This window comes from Solanum pennellii, chromosome 4, assembly GCF_001406875.1.
Source record: "Solanum pennellii chromosome 4, SPENNV200".
NCBI classification, from domain to species: domain Eukaryota; kingdom Viridiplantae; phylum Streptophyta; class Magnoliopsida; order Solanales; family Solanaceae; genus Solanum; species Solanum pennellii.
Window position 1 is genome coordinate 5291517 of NC_028640.1, and position 18867 is coordinate 5310383.

General features: G+C 30.9%; 2 protein-coding genes across 9 annotated transcripts; one reads left to right on the forward strand and one right to left on the reverse strand.

Annotated features, from left to right (window-relative positions):
- Positions 1-1937: 1937 nt before the first annotated feature.
- On the reverse strand, positions 1938-6595 carry LOC107016262. Its single transcript, XM_015216751.2, has 5 exons — positions 5901-6595; positions 4030-4248; positions 3201-3299; positions 2911-3015; positions 1938-2469 (listed from the first exon to the last, which is right to left on the reverse strand). Exons 1-5 carry the CDS (start codon positions 6411-6413, stop codon positions 2251-2253), a joined length of 1155 nt encoding a protein of 384 aa, XP_015072237.1. The 5' UTR covers positions 6414-6595; the 3' UTR covers positions 1938-2250.
- A 3354-nt stretch (positions 6596-9949) lies between these two features.
- LOC107015912 lies at positions 9950-13594 on the forward strand. Of its 8 annotated transcripts, XR_003577703.1 has the most exons (4): positions 9986-10067; positions 11058-11122; positions 11237-11462; positions 11554-12216. XR_003577703.1 is itself a non-coding variant. In XM_015216348.2 (3 exons), the coding sequence occupies exons 2-3, from the start codon at positions 12408-12410 to the stop codon at positions 12956-12958; spliced, it is 444 nt and encodes a 147-aa protein (XP_015071834.1). In that variant the 5' UTR covers positions 9960-10067; positions 12337-12407; the 3' UTR covers positions 12959-13594. The 8 variants fall into 8 exon arrangements, 1 of the variants encoding a protein (XP_015071834.1); XM_015216348.2 differs by lacking the exons at positions 11058-11122; positions 11237-11462; positions 11554-12216 and adding exons at positions 12337-12722; positions 12830-13594 and having other exon boundaries at positions 9960-10067; XR_001456393.2 differs by having other exon boundaries at positions 9973-10067; positions 10593-11462.
- The last annotated feature ends 5273 nt before the right edge of the window (positions 13595-18867 follow it).

Here is an 18867-nt window from a genome sequence, read left to right on the forward strand (position 1 = left end):
ATTTATATAAAACTTAATAGAGTACATGAAAAGTTTTCTAACGGATGAAAATTAAAAGAAATAACAAATTTAAAATTAATGGGATAATTGCATAAATAATTATATAGTAAAAGATAAACTATACTAAGGGTTTGACAGATTCATGAACTTCACATTAATGTTTCATAATTTCAGGAAGTTGAAACGAATCAAAATATTGAATAGGGGTCAATTTTAGGAAGATGAAAAAGCTAGCAATTCCAAAACATTGCATATAGGCTGTTGTAATTTGAGTGATAATTAAAATATTACTCCTATTTAAATAGATTGTGTAACAGTTTAAATAATACTACTAATTAGATTAGTTATTTTTGTTTATTAAATATTTTTATTAAGTAAAAGACAAAAAAGTAATTCAACTTTGATAATCAAAATTCATTGAATCCCGAAATAAATATTAAACGAAAAAAATAATATTTTAAATAATTTCAAGAAAATAAATTAAGTTAGATATTTTAATTAAAAATTATTCTAAAGAAGTGGAAAAGTCATTAACATTTTGATTAAAATAATATAATTTAATAATTAAATTAAATAGTTAAATATCTTTATAACATTTTAATTTATAATAAGGGTAAAATCGTAATTCAACTTTTAACTTTTTTGATTTCCTCTTATAATAATACATGATTTTAATTTATAATAAGGGTAAAATCGTAATTCAACTTTTAACTTTTTTGATTTCCTCTTATAATAATACTAGTTCTCGAACATGTATGTTGCACGTGTATCCCATGTTATTTAATACCAAACATTTCAAATGATATAATTATTTTAGAATAATTGATGCATTATACAATATTTAAAAGGGTAAAAATGATGTTTCTGGTAAAACATTCAACTAAGGTTGCAACTTGCAAAGATCAATAGAATCTGAAGAATTTCTGATTATATTGATAAAAACTTTTTCTTTTAATCATGTGGGATACACTATATTTATTAGTAAAAAAAAATATTACTATTTCAATTATAGGATTTGTCAAGATTGCCAAATATCTAACACTATATTTCCATACAAAATGAAAGAAGTTAATTAAACAAAGCAATATATCAATAAGAAAAAAAAAAAGACCAATGAATAAAAGATTACATAAGACTATAAGATGTGAAAATATAAAGTGTAATGGACTAATATTTTCAATTCAATTTATAAAGAGAGAAATTGTGTATATGAAAGGTTTGTGAATGAATGTATTTAATTGTAGAAGCTAAAAAGTTTAACAATTAAAGTCATTAAGAAGTGAAAAATAATAAATTGTGACATCTAACCATGTATTCTCTTCAATTAAATATTGACATTGTATGAATCTCTCCATATGCTCTAACCTCTCTCTTCATATGCTCTAACGTTTAAGTTTTTTTAATCTAAAACGGTAATTGTTTTAAGTGCTCAAAATTCAACAATTAAGAAGAAAAATTGTTAATGCAACTCAATGATAATGGCAAAAATACTCATAAATGCACTTCAAATTATTACTTTAACATTTTAATGGTATGTAAAAAGTTTTCTGTTATGGAACTTAAATTACTATTTAATAATAATAATAATAATAATAATCAATAATAATAATATAATGGTATTATTGTAGTAACTCAACTATATAGGGTTGTTTTTGTATTTTAACTTTTAATTTCTTTGTTCCCACTTATAATAATATATGATATGATTAATAAAAATGTCGCCTTTCTATTCAATAACTCTTGGATATCATCATTCTTATTTTACCTTTAGTGGACACCCTTACAAAACTGACATGACATTAAGACCGTATGATTAAGAACGATATCTTTGATGTGTTATACACACCTCTAGATTAGGATCACGAGATTCAAAACTCTACCTTTCTAAATTACATGACAAGCAAACTAAGACACAAAAAAAAATGAAAAGAAGGGAGTACATACAAGTGTTTTTATTGACTAATGAGCAATGTATATGGTTTTGAATCTCAAAATTCAAAAAGCTCCAAGTTTTGCACATAAAATGTGAAGCAAACAAAATATACAAGTGCATCACATAATCTTAGTTGTAAAATGCAACCAAAATCCTTAAAAAATTCTGTGCTTCAATTCGAAATAAGTTGGAGTCGGCTATATGAATATTGAATACTCACTGACTATGTTTCTTTAATTTAATTTCATCTCAACGCGGCCTTAATCATCCCAAAGCTATATATAAAGATGCTTGTTTAGGAACAAGAATATATAACCTTAGAACATGTTGTGGATCTGCTTTCTGTATGTGTATTTGCTTTCATCAGATCCACGAGCTGCGCGAATTGAATTGTTGGCTGCATTTGAACTTTGACAACAGCCTGAACTTTTCGATACTTTGCTTGCACAAGAACTGTAGCTGTAGCTAGTGTCATGGTACACTTGTATATTGTTTCTAAGCAAATTCTTGTCATCAGGAGAATTGAACTCAAATTCCTAAAATAGATCACATTAGGCATCAAAATTGAGTTCACTTTGGTAAAAAGAATAGAAAATCATGTTTTGAAATGAATCTTGAAAACTTCAAATGATTGTGAATTCAGAAATTATGCAATATATTGGTAGAGGTACTTCAGTCGAATTTTCAAGGTTATGACGGTTGAATAGATTTAAGTATATAAAAATGTGTCATATTTGACAGTTTAAGCTTTTAGATGGGACGATCTCACACTTTTAACATGGTATCAAAGCTGGCAGAAGAGTTGAATTCATTTCATATTGTCCCCCATTATAGAAAAGAAACTCCACTTTTATGTCTCGTTAAATAATCAATGAGGGGTGCGTTGAAAACATAATCTAGCAACTTAAGATTTCTATATGAGAAACAACTTCCAGTAACCAAGTTGTGCTGCTTTTTTTGGTTCAGGAGACACTCACCTTGGACTTCGTCTTGGCAGAATAAGGCGTTAAGCATGGATTTAAGTCCTTGAGAAGCATGTCATCTGGACTACCGGGGGAAATTGTGTTCTCAGAACTGAATTCCTAGAGAAAAATGAAGAAAAACTTAGTTACTCTCTGAAGCGTATGCTTGAATTGTCACAGTGAAATGCTTTCCGAAAGAATCTTAACATAGAGCAGAAAACATATATCCAATTTTTATGCAAGATATCATTGGTTATCCGTTTTACCACCATTTTTGTTTCTTCTTATCATGAAACTGTACTTACCAGAGAATTCACTGCCTCTTCTTGATCGTATTCTGGTGACCTTGGGGAGCTATCAAGAGAATCATAACACCCTCTTAGAGGGTATTTATCTGCTTTAACCTGTATGAAAAATATCATTTCAAAAACTAATGTTGGTTTTGTAATAGACTGAACATATTTGCATCATTACATCCAAAGCACATATTATGTGGTAAAGGGGTCAACTTCGATTACGAGGAGAGAAAAGCGGACCGTTGGAAGTCTCAATTCCTATCAGCTCAAGGTAGAGAGTTTGATTTCAAATCCAATGATATGTTGACCTACAAATCTGCAAGGCCTCTCCTTTGAAAGGAAAACGGGGAAAGAAAGAGCTATGCTATAGACTTGACCCTTTTTTCTCATTTTGTTTGAAGTCGTGATCTCTTAACCCTTAGGTATAGTTAAAGAGTTTGGTTCAGGCTCACACCAAGAGAAGATATATTCAGCAGTGAACTTGAAACATTGAAGAAAATCCATTAAAATTGACTCGGTTTCATCCTTCTAACTTTTAAGATGAAGATTGGTAAGTTGACTACGATATCAAACAATAAAGTGACTTCATTTAACTAATATCTGCTGATCTTAGGAACGCTGCAGTTCTTTTAATACTACGTCTATGGTGCATCACAAATGTCTCCGTTAGAGGATAGACAGATATTAATAGACAAAAGTTCTGCACAAGTTCAAGAAAATGTCTTCTTCTTAGAACTTATGGTCTTATATTAAGAATCTTAAACAACTCGCTAATGCATATGTTAATAAATCCTCAATCATATTAAGCGGATACAGGCAACAACTTTCTCAAGGTTACCTCAGCAAGATCATAGGCGAGGCATTGTAGTTGTCCTGTAAGAGAAGTGACTTGCTTTTGTAGACTTGGTATAAGCTGGTTTGCCTGTTTGAGTTCTGATCCCTGCTTCTCCACAAGTTCCTGAAGTTGAGAATTCATAACATCCGGGAATAGTACGGCATTTTTCAACGACCTTATCTCTTCCCTCTGCTTCAAACACAAATCCTTTAACTTCTCAACCTGTCATCATTATAAAATAATTCATCAAATGGGATAAAACAACACTATATAGTCAACGTACCATCGAAGGTACTATCATCCACCACATTTGTGACAACAAATGTGTCATTTCAGTAAGAGCATTCTTAAATTCACACAGTGTACAATTAACAGCTACCACACAGAAGCTTACTCTAAAACAAAACTAGTTGCCATTATGTAACTCAACATCTCTATGACCCCATTGTTGTAACACGAAACTATCTTCACTAAAGAACCAAAAGATTTGCAATCTGCTATTATCATTTATCAGTATAACATATCACCTAATACTACTTTTAGAAAGTGTACTCAGACTTATAATCCTTACATAATCTAAAAAGTTGCAACTTTTAGCCAAACAATTTCACTGCAAGTTACCATCCACTTAGAAATGTCGAAAACACGAGCTTCCCTTATAAACTTTGCAGGAGTGTACAATCAATGGAGGACGAGGCATAGTTAAATTTTAAGCTATCAATCAAACCTCAATCTCAAATTAGTTGGATCGGCTGTATGAATCCTCTACATCAATTTCACTCTAAGAAGGACATTTCATTTGAATACTAAATAATTGATCCTTTTAAGGGTTCTCTAACCTCTCATTTACCCCTGCATGAAGTACAAATCTCTAACTTTTGTTAAAAAAACAGTTTTGGGTAAAAAATCAAACTTACTTCCATTGCTTCTTTCACGGGCGAGCAACAGAATCAGGATTCATTTATTTTTTTCCAAAATTTGTGAAGTAGAACATTTGGGATACACCAATTCATCAAATATTACTAAAAGCAATCGTTTACATAAACTCAGCATTATTGTAAGCACAATGACGGAGCCACATCCAATGAAGGGGTTCAACCATTGGAGAATCCTACTGCCCAAACAAATATAAAACAACTTTCTCCTACATAATACATAAACTTATGAATCCCTCAACTTACAATAGGCTGTAAGTTTGAAATTTTTGAACGGACTTGTTAAAAATTCTAGCTACGACCATTGCTTAAGCACTAAATCAAGTATTAGGGGGACAAATTAAGACTACAATGGATTCTAATAGAACTCTAGTATTAAGCAAATTCAAGAACAAACCTTTCTGACTTTCTCTTCAAGCATCAATTTGAGCTCAGCAAACACCAATTCGACAATTATTACTAAATATAATCTTTTGAATAAACTTAGCACTAATCATGAGCGCAATGGCGGAGCCACAACCAATAAAGGGGTTCAATTGTTGGAAAATCATAGTCCAAAATCAATTTTTTCGTATATATAAACTTTTGAACCCCCTCAACTTCCTTAAGATCCCAAAATTGAAACTTACTGATGGCCTCGTTAACATTCCTAGCTACGCCACTGCTTAAGCACTACATCAAGTACTAGGGGGGAAAATCAAGACTAAAATGGATCTAATCGAACCCTAGCATTAAACAAATTACACAATTCATAGTCACACCTCTATGTTCTTCTCTTCAAGCATCACTTTACATAAATTTTCGAGTCCCCTTGACTTACTTTAGACAGTAAGTTTGAAACTTTTGAATGAACTCGATAGAATTCCTTGCTCCGCCACCTCTAAAATGGATTCTAATCAAACTCTAGCATTAAGCAAATTACAAGTTTCAAGAAAATACCTCTTTGTTTTTCTCTTCAATCACCAATTTGAGTTCCTCAATCTCATTCTCTTGCTCCTTGTTCATACTCAACAACTCCCTCTCACTTCTTAACACCATAGCTAAGCTCCTCGTATTCGCTTTAACTTCAGTTAAAGCCTTCTTCTTCTTCTCACTCCCTTCATCTCTTTTCACTATTCCCTTGAACAACTTCTTATGCAAAGCACTCAATCCATTTCCCCTTTTCGCCACGAAATCTGCTGGAACAATCAGTTTCAGCTCACCCTTAGGCTTCGATTTCATCGACGGCCCAGATTTGTGCTCCACCAATTTCTTGACCAAAGACCCAAAGTTGTGGCGTGTGGTGGACGGCGCGTGAAGGCGCGTTATAGCGCGTGAGGAGGAGTGGGGATTGTGAGGGTGAGGCGATAAGTCGATGGAGGATGAAGGGTCGGATTTGGAAGAAGATCGGAGAGAATCTATGGAAGAAGTGGCGGCGTTGGCGTACCGATACGATGGGTTGATTGAAGCCATTGGGGATTGGATTGTGGTTTTTTTAAAAACTTTTTGGAGTGATTAAGGTTTGAATTTAAGAAAAGATCATTTCTTGGAAAAGATCATTTCTTGGTTGTTTTTGAGATGGTGATAATGGGAGTTTGGAGCTGTCTGAATTCAAAAAGAAAAATGGGGGGAAGAAGAAAGGCTATTAAGCTTATTTGTTATTTTAAAGCCCAAATATGTAAAATTTATTTTAATCCTATAAATAGAAGTGTCAGTATATGAATATGTGGTTAAGCTAATCAAGTTGAATTTTTTATTTTTTTTTATAAATTGATGGTTAAATTATATTTCGATAAAATATATTCAATTCTACATATTATTTGTAAAAAATATGGTCAAATTGCTAAGAGTAAAATTAACTTCAAAAATTTCAAATAAAGTAATGATTTATAATTTTCACAACAAAACACCTTCACTAAATTTTCAAGTATTTGGGTATATTGTATAAAATATGAATTACATTGTGTATATAGTATATACGCACTATGTATGTTTTTTAATTAAAAAACCCTAAATAATTGCACGTAATATTTGAAATGAATTTTTTTACACAATCAAAAAAGATAATTATTGGTTCAATCAATTTCTTAAAAAAATAAACTGAAGGATGATACTTGTTATTTTTTGAATAGTATAAGGATGTTTTTTGCTCACTTAGATAATATAAGGATGTAAATTAGATTTGAGTCATAGTTGAGGAATAATTTTAGCCAAAAACTCATTTAAGTGTTTCAAAAATCTAATATGTAAGTTGTAACCACGTCCTTAATTGAAATTAATATGCTTATGCTCGTCTAACGTTAAAAGCAAATAAATGGCACAGCATGGCAATCTATAGACTAAATTGGCAAAAAAATAGCTTACCTTAGAATGTATTGGCAAAAATAGGACTTTCTTTTATTTATTTGACATTGAATAGTTATATTGCTTTTTCTTAAAAAATGTATTTTTGTTCCCCTTAATTTTCTCTAAAACACGTTTGATTGCTGCTTTTTTTTCTTGAAAAGGTAAAATTTATTGTTTTATTCTTCTTCTTTTATCTCTCATTTGTTTGTCAATCATTTTATGATAGACTTTTTCTCTTTTTATCTCATTTATTGTTTTGAATTCTTTTTATACGTATATTTGTTTCTCTCGCAAATTTTTTGTTCTTCTTTTTAATTCACTTTGTTTATAAAAATCAAATATAACAATATGTTTATTAATGAATATTTCTAATAATAATCTTTTATATATAATTTTGTTCTTGTCCAATTAATTATTGAATTTCATGATTTGTGGAATTAAATTTTTTTCAATTCTTTTGCGAAGATTTATGTTATTAATCCTTTTTTTTCATTCTAAAATCTTTTTTAGGTATATTTGTTGCTTTTGTATTTAATTTTAATTCTACTTAATTTACTTTGTTTATGTAGATCAAATGTATGTTTATCCATTGATCCTCCCAAAGTCTTCTTTTAATATATAATTATGCAGTGTTATTTTTTCACTTAATTTTAAAATTTATGTGATTTGTGAAATTTAAAAAATTTAAACTTTTTTGGGCGAAAATTCAGGTTTTAGTATTTGAAATTTTTGTTTTCAATTTCATGGGCAATAAATGTTCTCATAAGATTCTCGTAAAAAATAGAATGTTGATTTTATTGAATACAAATCAATGTATACCAATAAATGTCAATCTCAATTTGAATAAATGTATCCAAATTTCTTAGGTGAATACAGACCAATGAATACATAGATAAACACGAACCAGTGTATACATAGTGCAGTTACAGTATACATAACAAGAATCACATGTACAATTTATGAATAAAAATTAATTTTCATAGTTATCATATTAACTTCATTCTTGTATTCGTTCTAGTTATAACCTATTATTGTTGGTAACATTCTTATGTATACATTACAAGTTTATGTATACATGATAAATTGTTGTATCCATCAATAAAATTTACACGCCTATTTTTATGAATGATTTTTTGTGTATACATATAGATTTTTTATGTATACATTATGTAACATCTAAGCCAAAATTATGAATATTTAAGATTTCTATTATTGACAACTACACTAGTCTCTGATAAAATGGTCATAGTGCTTTTCTTGAAACATTACGATACAAAATTGGTGGCATTTGAAAGAAAACTCATGGACCTACAATTTTCATATGTAACGGCTCACCTAATTCATTACATACTAAAAGATATGATAATATACATTGTTTGCCTTTTAGAGAGGCTCATATTGATTGCATGTTGTTTTTTGACCAAAAGTTTTTGTGGGTATTTTTGATGATTTAATAAATTACCTGTGTTAGTTTGAATGAGTAATTATAGGTATTTATAAGTTCAAAGGAGGTATGGACCGTGAAATAGAATTTTCCTATAGGCGAAACAAATATCTAAAGCTAAGATTATGAAACTTCGAACTTTCTCTTATTTATAACTATACTAGTCTCTGGTATAATAGTCATAATAAACATTAGATAATACAAAATTGGTGGCATTTAAAAGAAAACTCAATGACCTACAATTTCATAAGTCATGGTTCACTTAATTCATATGGTAGTATACATTGCTTGCCTTCAAGAGAGGCACACATTGATTGTATATATTTTTTTTGACCAAAATATTTTGTGGGTATTTGTGATGATTTAATAAATTATATGTGTTAGTTCGAATGAGTATTATAGATACTCATAAGTGCAAATGAGTTATGGACCGTGAAATAGAGTTTTTCTAAATGCGAAATAGACATCTAAAGCCAAGATTATAAAAATTAGAAATTTCTCTTATTTACAACTATACTAGTCTCTGGTAAAGTTGTCATAATGCTTTACTTTAAACGTTAAATGATGCAAAATTTGTGGCATTTGTAAAAAAGCTCATTAAACTACTATTTTCATATGTCATGAATTAACTAATTCATTATGTACTAAAAAATATGGTAGTGTACATTGTTTGCCTTCAAGATAGGCACACATTGATTGCATGTAGTTTTTTGACAAAAAATATTTGTGATGATTTAATAAATTATGTGTGTTAGTTCGAATAGATAATTATAGGTATTTATAAGTTCAAATGAGATATGGAATATGAAATAGAGTGTTTCTATACCCAAAATTAACATTTGAATCCAAAATTATAAACATTCAAAGTTTTTCTTATTTACAACTACACTAGTCTTTAAAATGGTCATGATGCTTTACTTTAAACATTAAGGAATCGTTTGGTTACTGGATAAGGATTGAGTTATTCAGGTATCAAATGTTTCATAAGCTTTACCATGTTTGGTATCATTTTTTTGTTAAAGTATAAAATTCAATATACATAATACTATTTTTGGTTATAAAATTAGAAAATCTCATAACTTATACATGTTTAAGTTATGAGTCAATCTATTTATTATTTTATGCAGGGTGAAAGATGGAATAAGTTATACCTAAATAACTAATACCTGAATAAAAATATGTATTGGCAATTTTACCCTTCACTCTCAATCAATATACACCACATGTTTTTAGATAAACATTCCTATCATTTATCCATATGTAGATCTAGAATAATGGTTCTTCATCTTCCAGGCAAGTAGATTGAAAAACTTTCAATCTGACATTCTTTCTTTGAGGTTAGAAGTTCTCAAACTCAAAATTTGGCTGTTTTCTTTATTTCTTCTTCTTCTCCTCCTCCAGTTTTCTCTTTTGTGTTTTTCCTCTTGTTAATCCGATAAGATGAATGAAATTGTAGATCTTCTCAGTATTTTCTAGTTAAGTTGATGTTTGAGTACACCTAAATTTGATGTGGGTTTTGTTTTGTTTGTTCAAAATTTGTTATTTATGAACAAATGGGTTCATTAAGTTTAGTTGCTTTAGCTTCTAAAATTGCAAAAGATAAACATGTATTTGCAGTTTGACAAGATAGTATTAGTATTTTAGCTATAGAAGCCAAACAAAAATAAACATTTTACCCTAATTTTCATGTTACTTTTCATTTTCTTTTCAATAAAATTGAACATTTTAGTATGAAACCATCTATTACCTTCCTATTATACAAAATGTGTTTGCAATTCTTAGTTAAGTAACATGATTGATATGTTTTTTTTCTTTTGGGATTCAATTTGATCATGATGTTGTGATTTTTAATTGGGAAATAGGTGTAAATGGATTCTCAGCAATTGCGCGATGTTGAATCCTTTATGATTCTCAAGAAGATTGTGGTGTATTCCTATATTGTCCTTATCTGCTTTTTTATGGCTATTTACAGCATGTTATTAAGAAAACAATCTAGAAATAGATGGGGCATTCGATATTGTATGAGTGCTAAAATTCCAAAAATCTTGTCTCATCTGAATTTTCTCATTCGTGACAATGATATTGTATGTATTGACAAGCTTCGGATGGATAGAAACGCCTTTCACATATTAGCCTCCTTAGCCAAGAATATTGGAGGTTTAACTGACAGTAAAAATATGTCGAGTACTGAAAAGTTAGCAATATTTTTAAATATTTTGGCTCATCATGAAAAGAACAGGTCTATCAAAGTTGATTATATTAGATCGGGTGGAGTGTAAGTAGAGCCTTTAATGAATATCTAAGAGTTATTCTTAAATTAACTACAGTATTACTTGTTAAACCTAATCCGGTGCTCGAACATGATAGTGATGATCGATGGAAATGGTTTAAGGTATGTAAATTTCAATCTAACATTTGATTTACTACAATAAACTTGAAATATTATGGTGAAAGTATTTTTATTTTTAATAGTCATTTAGTATTTAGATTTGAATTTATCTTATAGGGTTGTCTTGGTGCATTGGATGGTACTTACATTTCCATTAGAGTTGAAGCAATATATAAACCAAGATACAGAACACGAAATAGAGATATAGCAACTAATGTCTTGAGGGTTTGTGATAGAAATCTCAACTTTATTTATGTATTACCTGGTTGGGATGGATCAGCCGCTGATGGTCGCGTATTGCGAGATGCTGTTGTACGAAGAAATAGGTTGAAAGTACCTCATGGTATGCTAAATATAGGCAGACCCTTGTTTATTTCTACTACATCAAAATAGAATAATATTTAAAGTAATTATATTATTGTTTACATTTTTAGGTAATTAATATTTGTGCGATGGAGGATATACAAATGGAAATGGTTTTCTGTCTCCCTACCGAGGATATAGATATTGGCTAAAGGATTGGCAGGGTGACAATCCATCACTTCGATGTCGAGAAGAGCTCTTTAATATGAAGCATGATGGGGAACGTAATGTTATCTAACGAGCATTTGGACTATTAAAAGGACGTAAGGGAATTCTTAGAAGTCCTCCGTAGTACTCAGTTAAGGTTCACAATAGAATTATTAGTGCATGTTGTTTGATACACAATTTCATTCGAAGAGATATGGAAGCTGACCCCTTAGATATGGAAATGGATTTCCACATGGAGAATCAACATGAACATGAAAATATTAATACAATTGAAACATCTGATGAGTGGACCACTTGGAGGAATGAACTAGCTCAGTCTATGTGGAATGAACGATTGGGAAACCAATATTTATAATTTTAAACTATGTGCTCATTTTTGGTGTGCTTATGCACTTTTGCTTTTGGTTTTCCATCCACTGTAAAATGTAATACCTTATATTATTTTGTGAAAACGAATGGTCAATCTTTTGTATGTCTCACATTGTTGTTTGTACAAATAAATAGTGAATCTCAATGTATATCTATTATTTTATAATATAAGTAGTAAAATTCTCTTTATCTCTTCACATTATTCTTTTTCCCAGACCAATGAAGTTGTATTACAATTAATTTGATTATGATTGAGATAATTTTCTTGTAAGTTGTAACTTAGTATTACTTGTGATTTTATTTTTAAAAAAAATCAGATTGAAATGGCTAATTTTACTGCTGCAACATCCAACACGTCCAGAAAGAGGGCAAGAAAATCAACACCTTCATGTCGAAGGATATGGACTCCAGAAAAAAGGAACTTACTCTTACAGATGGATTAAAAGAATTGTGTGTTGATGGTTGGAGAGGAGATAATGGAACCTTTAGACATGAATATTTAATGGAATTGAAACACTACATGAATGCTCGTCATCCTAGTTGTGGATTGAGATCTTTACCACATGTTGATTCTAAAATAAGAGCATGGAAAAAGAGTTATGCAACCATATCGTTGCTAAAGAGTCGAAGTGGTTTAGGATTTCAATATAGTGAAGGAAGTACCTTAGTTAATCATCCAAAAGCTTGGGATGACTTGATAAAGGTGGTTTATATTTCTTTGAAATCATTAGGCAATTTCTACTTGTATTTTCTCTTGGTTATGGATCTTTGTCTTTGGAATATTGACATTTACTTTCTTTATTTTCTTAGGTTGATCCAAATGCCAAGTCAATGAACTTGAAAAAATGGCCATTATTTGCTGACTGGGAAGAGATATTTGGCAAGGTAGAGCTACTGGAGAGTTTGCAGAAGGTCCAGAAGATGCTGTTGAAGAAATAGAAAGAATCGAATCTCAAGAAATTACTAATGACATGTCTGTGGGATTTCCCACTGATGTTGTCGACATAGATGATGCTTCAGGCACAAGAAAAAATCAAGATGCTTAAGAGGAACCTAATATATCAACTGGAGCAACACAAAGTCCATTTAACGCTCAAGATGAACCTAATGAATCAACTGGAGCAGCACAAAGTTCATTCACCGCTCAAAAAGGTGAAACCCTTCAATCTTAGAAAAAGGGTAGATGATAATGAGATTGTTCTTAAAGGTTTGGTGGAGGTGATGAAACAATTCACTGAAAGCCATGATAAGAGGATGGCTTCTTTAATTGACAAGCTAGGAGAGCGTGATCTATCTGAAATTCGTGGTAAGATATATTCTATTATTGGATTCCCTGCATATGAAACATACAACTCAGATGAACGAGTTAAGGCAGCAATGGGAATTACTCAAGATATAAAGAGAATGGAATTCTTCTTAAGCATCAGCGAACTTGAACGTCACAATATGATATGGATAATTATTAATGATAAGATTTAATTCACTGAATGGTTTTTGTGTAGCTATTTTGTAAGGTCTAACCATAATGGGATCTTTTGATGGATGATTATTAATGATAAGCTTTAATTCACTGAATGGTTTTTGTGTAGCTATTTTGTAAGGTCTAACCATAATGGGATCTTTTGTTACCTAGTATAATGTCCACAAATGTGCATATATGTGAATGTTGTGGGCTTAAAGTAGGTTGTTTTTGTATAACAAATACATGATTATGTTCAATATTAGTGTTTTTTTAAGTAGCCAACTAAGATGATCTTCAGATTGCTCAAGCAGTTGATCCAAACGGTAAGTTCATCATCTTCTACAAGGTGTTTTTATTTCCTTCTCCTCTGAGACTGTATTGAACTTTTCTTTTCTCGCAGACTATTCAACAATTGGAGTAATCACAAAGATCCAGTCAGAAGTACAAAGTACTCAGATGCTATTTTGTCAAGTGTTGTTAAGGCTGGTGTTTATGTGTTTGTCATTGAAGGATAATGTTACAAAAATAGGGGACTTTTTTTGGAAAAAAAATGTAATTGCATGTCTTTGTTGTATGGGTTAACTTTTGTAATTCAACAATGAATTATGCTAAGTTTCATTCACTTTGAATGAAGGTTATATTTTAACTATGAATTATGTGTGAGTGAATTCTTTCCTGATGAATGTTGTCTCCTTTGGCTTAATCTATATAGTCACGTAGTTGAGGTGCTCTAAAATAAAGAATATCACATTATTAAAAAAGCACTACCAGGTTGGAAGTAATAAACACAATATAGTAATTGTGACAAAGACAAGGATTTGAATCCTTTGGATTGACATTTTGTGGAAGTAACAGATTAACATTTAAAAGAGCAACTAATGCACTATCAAATAAGACTGGAAATAAAATGATTCTCATAAAGGGTTTTACAGCTATCTATCTACAATAGATATCTATTCCTCATAAAGTATCTGATTTTATTTAATAGAAGTGATGAACGGTTACAGGTTTCCATCTGCCATACACATACTATTAATATGGTCGTCCTTTGGTTAGTAATAGGAGATAAATGCAATTCTAAGGAGTGAAAGAAAAATTGAATGGTAATCCTGTTATGGATTTTGAAGTTGGACATAGAGCAACTGATGAAATAAATATGCTTGGCAGATTTGAGAACATTTGGACAATCATTTGGACTAAATTTCAAAGTTAAAACGCCTAATTCCACAAACTCAAAACGAAAGCCTCAAAACCCGAATTAACTATCATACTAGACCAAAATAACCATCCGAATCTAAACAAGCTGATGGATTTCTCATCCGATCAGCTTTTACCAAGAATATTGACTGAAATCAAACTTTGACTAAATTGCTATGTTAAAACGACTAATTGCACAAACTCAAAACGAAAGCCTCAAAACATAAACCAACCATCATACTAGATCAAAAATGACCTTACGAATCTAAAAACGCTGACGGAATTCTCATCCGATAAGCTTTTACCAAGAATATTGACTGAAATTGAACTTTAACTAAATTTCAAAGTTAAAACGCCTAATTGCACAAACTCAAAACGAAAGCCTCAAAACCTGAAACAACTATCATACTAGACAAAAAATGACCTTCCAAATCTAACCACGCTGACGACATTCTCATCCGATCAGTTTTTACCAAGAATATTGACTGAAATCGATCACTTTAGACAAAGTTTGATTTTAGTCAATATTCTTGGTAAAAACTGATCAGATGAGAATTCCTCAGCGTGGTTAGATTTGGAAGGTCATTTTTGGTCTATTATGATGGTTGGTTTGGGTTTTGAGGCTTCTGTTTTGTGTTTGTGCAATTGAGCATTTTAACTTTGAAATTCAGTCAAAGTTCGATTTCAGTCAATATTCTTGGTAAAAACTGATCGGATGAGAATTCGTCAGCATGGCTAGATTCGAGAGGTCAATTTTGGTCTATTATGATGGTTGGTTCGGTTTTGAGGCTTCCGTTTTGTGTTTGTGCAATTAGGCATTTTAACTTTGAAATTTAGTCAAAGTTTGATTTCAGTCAATATTCTTGGTAAAAACTGATCGGATGAGAATTCGTCAGCGTGGCTAGATTCGAAAGGTCAATTTTTTTGTCTAGTATGATGGTTGGTTTGGGTTTTGAGGCTTCCGTTTTGAGTTTGTGCAATTAGGCATTTTAACATTGAAATTTAATCAAAGTTCGATTTCAGTCAATATTCTTGGTAAAAACTGATCGGATGAGAATTCCGTCAGCGTGGTTAGATTTGAAAGGTCATTTTGGTCTAGTAATGTTGGTTTGGGTTTTGAGGCTTTCGTTTTGAGTTTGTGCAATTAGGCGTTTTAAGTTTGAAATTTAGTCAAAGTTCGTTTTCTGTCAATATTCTTGGTAAAAACTGATCGGATGAGAATTCCGTCAGCGTGGTTTGATTTGGAAGGTCATTTTTAATCCAGTATGATTGTTGATTCGGGTTTTGAGGCTTCCGTTTTGAGTTTGTGCAATTAGGCGTTTTAACTTTGAAATTTAGTCAAAGTTCGATTTCAGTCAATATTCTTGGTAAAAACTGATTGGATGAGAATTCCGTCAGTGTGGTTAGATTCGGAAGGTCATTTTTGGTCTAGTATGATTGTTGTTTCGGGTTTTGAGGCTTTCGTTTTGAGTTTGTGCAATTAGGCGTTTTAACTTTGAAATTTAGTCAAAGTTCGATTATTCTTTGTAAAAACTGATCGGATGAGAATTCCGCCAGTGTGTTTAGATTCGGAAGGTCAACTTTGGTCTAGTATGATGGTTGGTTCATGTTTTGAGGCTTTCGTTTTGAGTTTGTGCAATTAGGCGTTTTAGCTGTGATATTTTGGCTAAATGATTTTCCAATAATTGTAAAATCTGTCTAGCCTATTTGTGTCATTAGTTTCTCAAAGTCTAACTTAAGAATCCATGACAAGATTACCATTCAATTGTTATTCACTCCTTAGAATTTCATTAATCTTCCATTATTAACCAAAGGACGGGTTGATTTATTACATCAAATGCAGACCATTTCCATTGTGTATGATAGGTAGATAGTTCTGACCTTCATCACTTCTAATTTAATACAATGAGATACTTTGTATGCCTTTTTATACATCTGAAATTTTATTATCTTCTAAGAGGCATAGAAGACATCTCAATCTAAATTCTTTCTTTGAGGTTAGAAACTTTTGAAATCGTAACATGTTCTAATGCTTCATATTGTGTTTTTTCTCTTGTAAATCTGGTGAGAGACAAATGCAATATATGTGAAAATAAGTTAGTATACTTTTGTAGTCAATTATAAGTTGGTATAAATTGTGATTTTTTTACATTCTTACAATTAAAACCAACAGTTCCATTAAAAGAAGTTCATGTCTCGAAAAAGGGCAAGCGTGTGGACTCAAGAACAGGAACTTACTCTAGTTGATGGATTAAAAAAGTTGTGTGCTAATGATTGGAAAAAAGATAATGAAACCTTTAAACATGGATATTTGATAGAATTGGAACAACACATGAATGTTTGTCATCCTAACTGCGGACTGCAAGCTCAACCACATATTTTTTCAAAAATAAGATGGTGGCAAAAGCATTATATGACCATATCATTGGTAAAAAGTCGAAGTGACTAAGGATTTCGATACAGCGATGGAACTATCTTGGTTGACGATCCAAAAGCTTGGGATGACTTCGTAAAGGTGATTTACAATTGTTTAAATTGTTAGTAAACTAAAGCTAGTTAGTTATATTTTCTCTTGGTGAATACAATGTCTCTGGAATATTATCAGTTACTTCATATACTTGCTTTTTTTCCTTAGGTTCATCCATATGCCAAGTCAATGATATATAAGAAATGACCATTATTTGCTGATTCGAAAGAGATATTTCGCAAGGATGGAACTACTGAACAATCTGCCGAGGGGCCAGAAGTTGGTGTTCAAGAAATAGAAAGAACTGAAGCTCAAGAAGATGCTAATGACATGGCTTTGGTATTTCCTATTATTGTTGTTGATGAAGATGAGCTCCAGCTAAAAAATAAGATCAAATTGCTGAAGGGGAAGCTACTATATTAGCTGGAGCTACACAAAGTTCATGGAGTGCTTTTTAAACATCAATGAACTTGATTAGTGCAAATGTTTATTGATGATAAACTATAAATCTTTGAATGTTTTTTGGTGTAGCTGCTTTGTAAGGTGTAACCATGGCCTAGTTCACTTTTATTTTTCCTATATTTATGTGCTGGTTTATATAATTTAACAATGTATTATGTAAATTTCTTTCACGTTTAATGAATGTGTGTCTAGTTTGATTCTGTGAGGCCACAGTATTAAAATTCCAAGTTTGTCTCAATGGTATAGTTAGATTTGTTGTATTCTTCATCTTGTAAAATCTATTGTGTCACTATTTTGTTGCTTGAAAAATGGACTCTCAATGTTAGGATATGGTAGTATGTGAAAATTGTAACTGAATGAATTATTTAGTATGACGAAACTGAAATTTATATTTAATGTACTATATAATTATTTCGAAAATTAAGTAGACATTCAAATTGTTGAGTATATTGTCTATGGGGTGAGGACAATATTGATAATTGTTGAGGATAGTGTCTAGCAATAGATTGTTCTGTTGAGCATCATCTGTCAATAGATCTTGCCATTGGAAGTAAGTCATATCTTTCCAATATACATATCAATGGCTTTGCTTGAAGTAAGCTTTGGAGCTTCCACTAGTTCTTACCAAGACTCTTCTAAATATGAAATCCTTCATCAAATAGAAAAAAACAAACTTCCTCATTTCTATATTATAGATTATTGAAGTGAACGCTCCAAGTATAATATGTAGCATTAGTACGCGGTGTTGCTCAAATGTTAACTTATATGTATCTATTTTTGTTTTATATACACATAATTATATGTACTAGCATATCAATAATTTTCAACTATTACAATATTGATCCCGTGTTAACACATGTCATATATCGGTTCAACTATATGAGGAAGTTGAAAAATGTGGCATTCAAGTTTCCGTCTAAAACTTTGCCTAAGCAAAATGCAAAAAATAAATAAAAATACAATGGTAAGAAAGCTCTAAGATATAACAATACAAATAAATTATTTTTTAACAAGTATATAATGTTTATTAATTTTTAATATAACAAACATCAGCCAAAAAAATTATTAAACTCTGTATAATTAAACACTGCATAATTAAATCCCGCATAACTAATCCTGCATAACTAATACCTGCATAACTAATACCTGCATAACTAATACCTGTAACCAAACGGCCCCTAAATGATACAAAATTGGTGGCATTTGAAAGAAAACTCATTGACCATTTTCGTATCTAATGATTCACCTAATTCATTACGT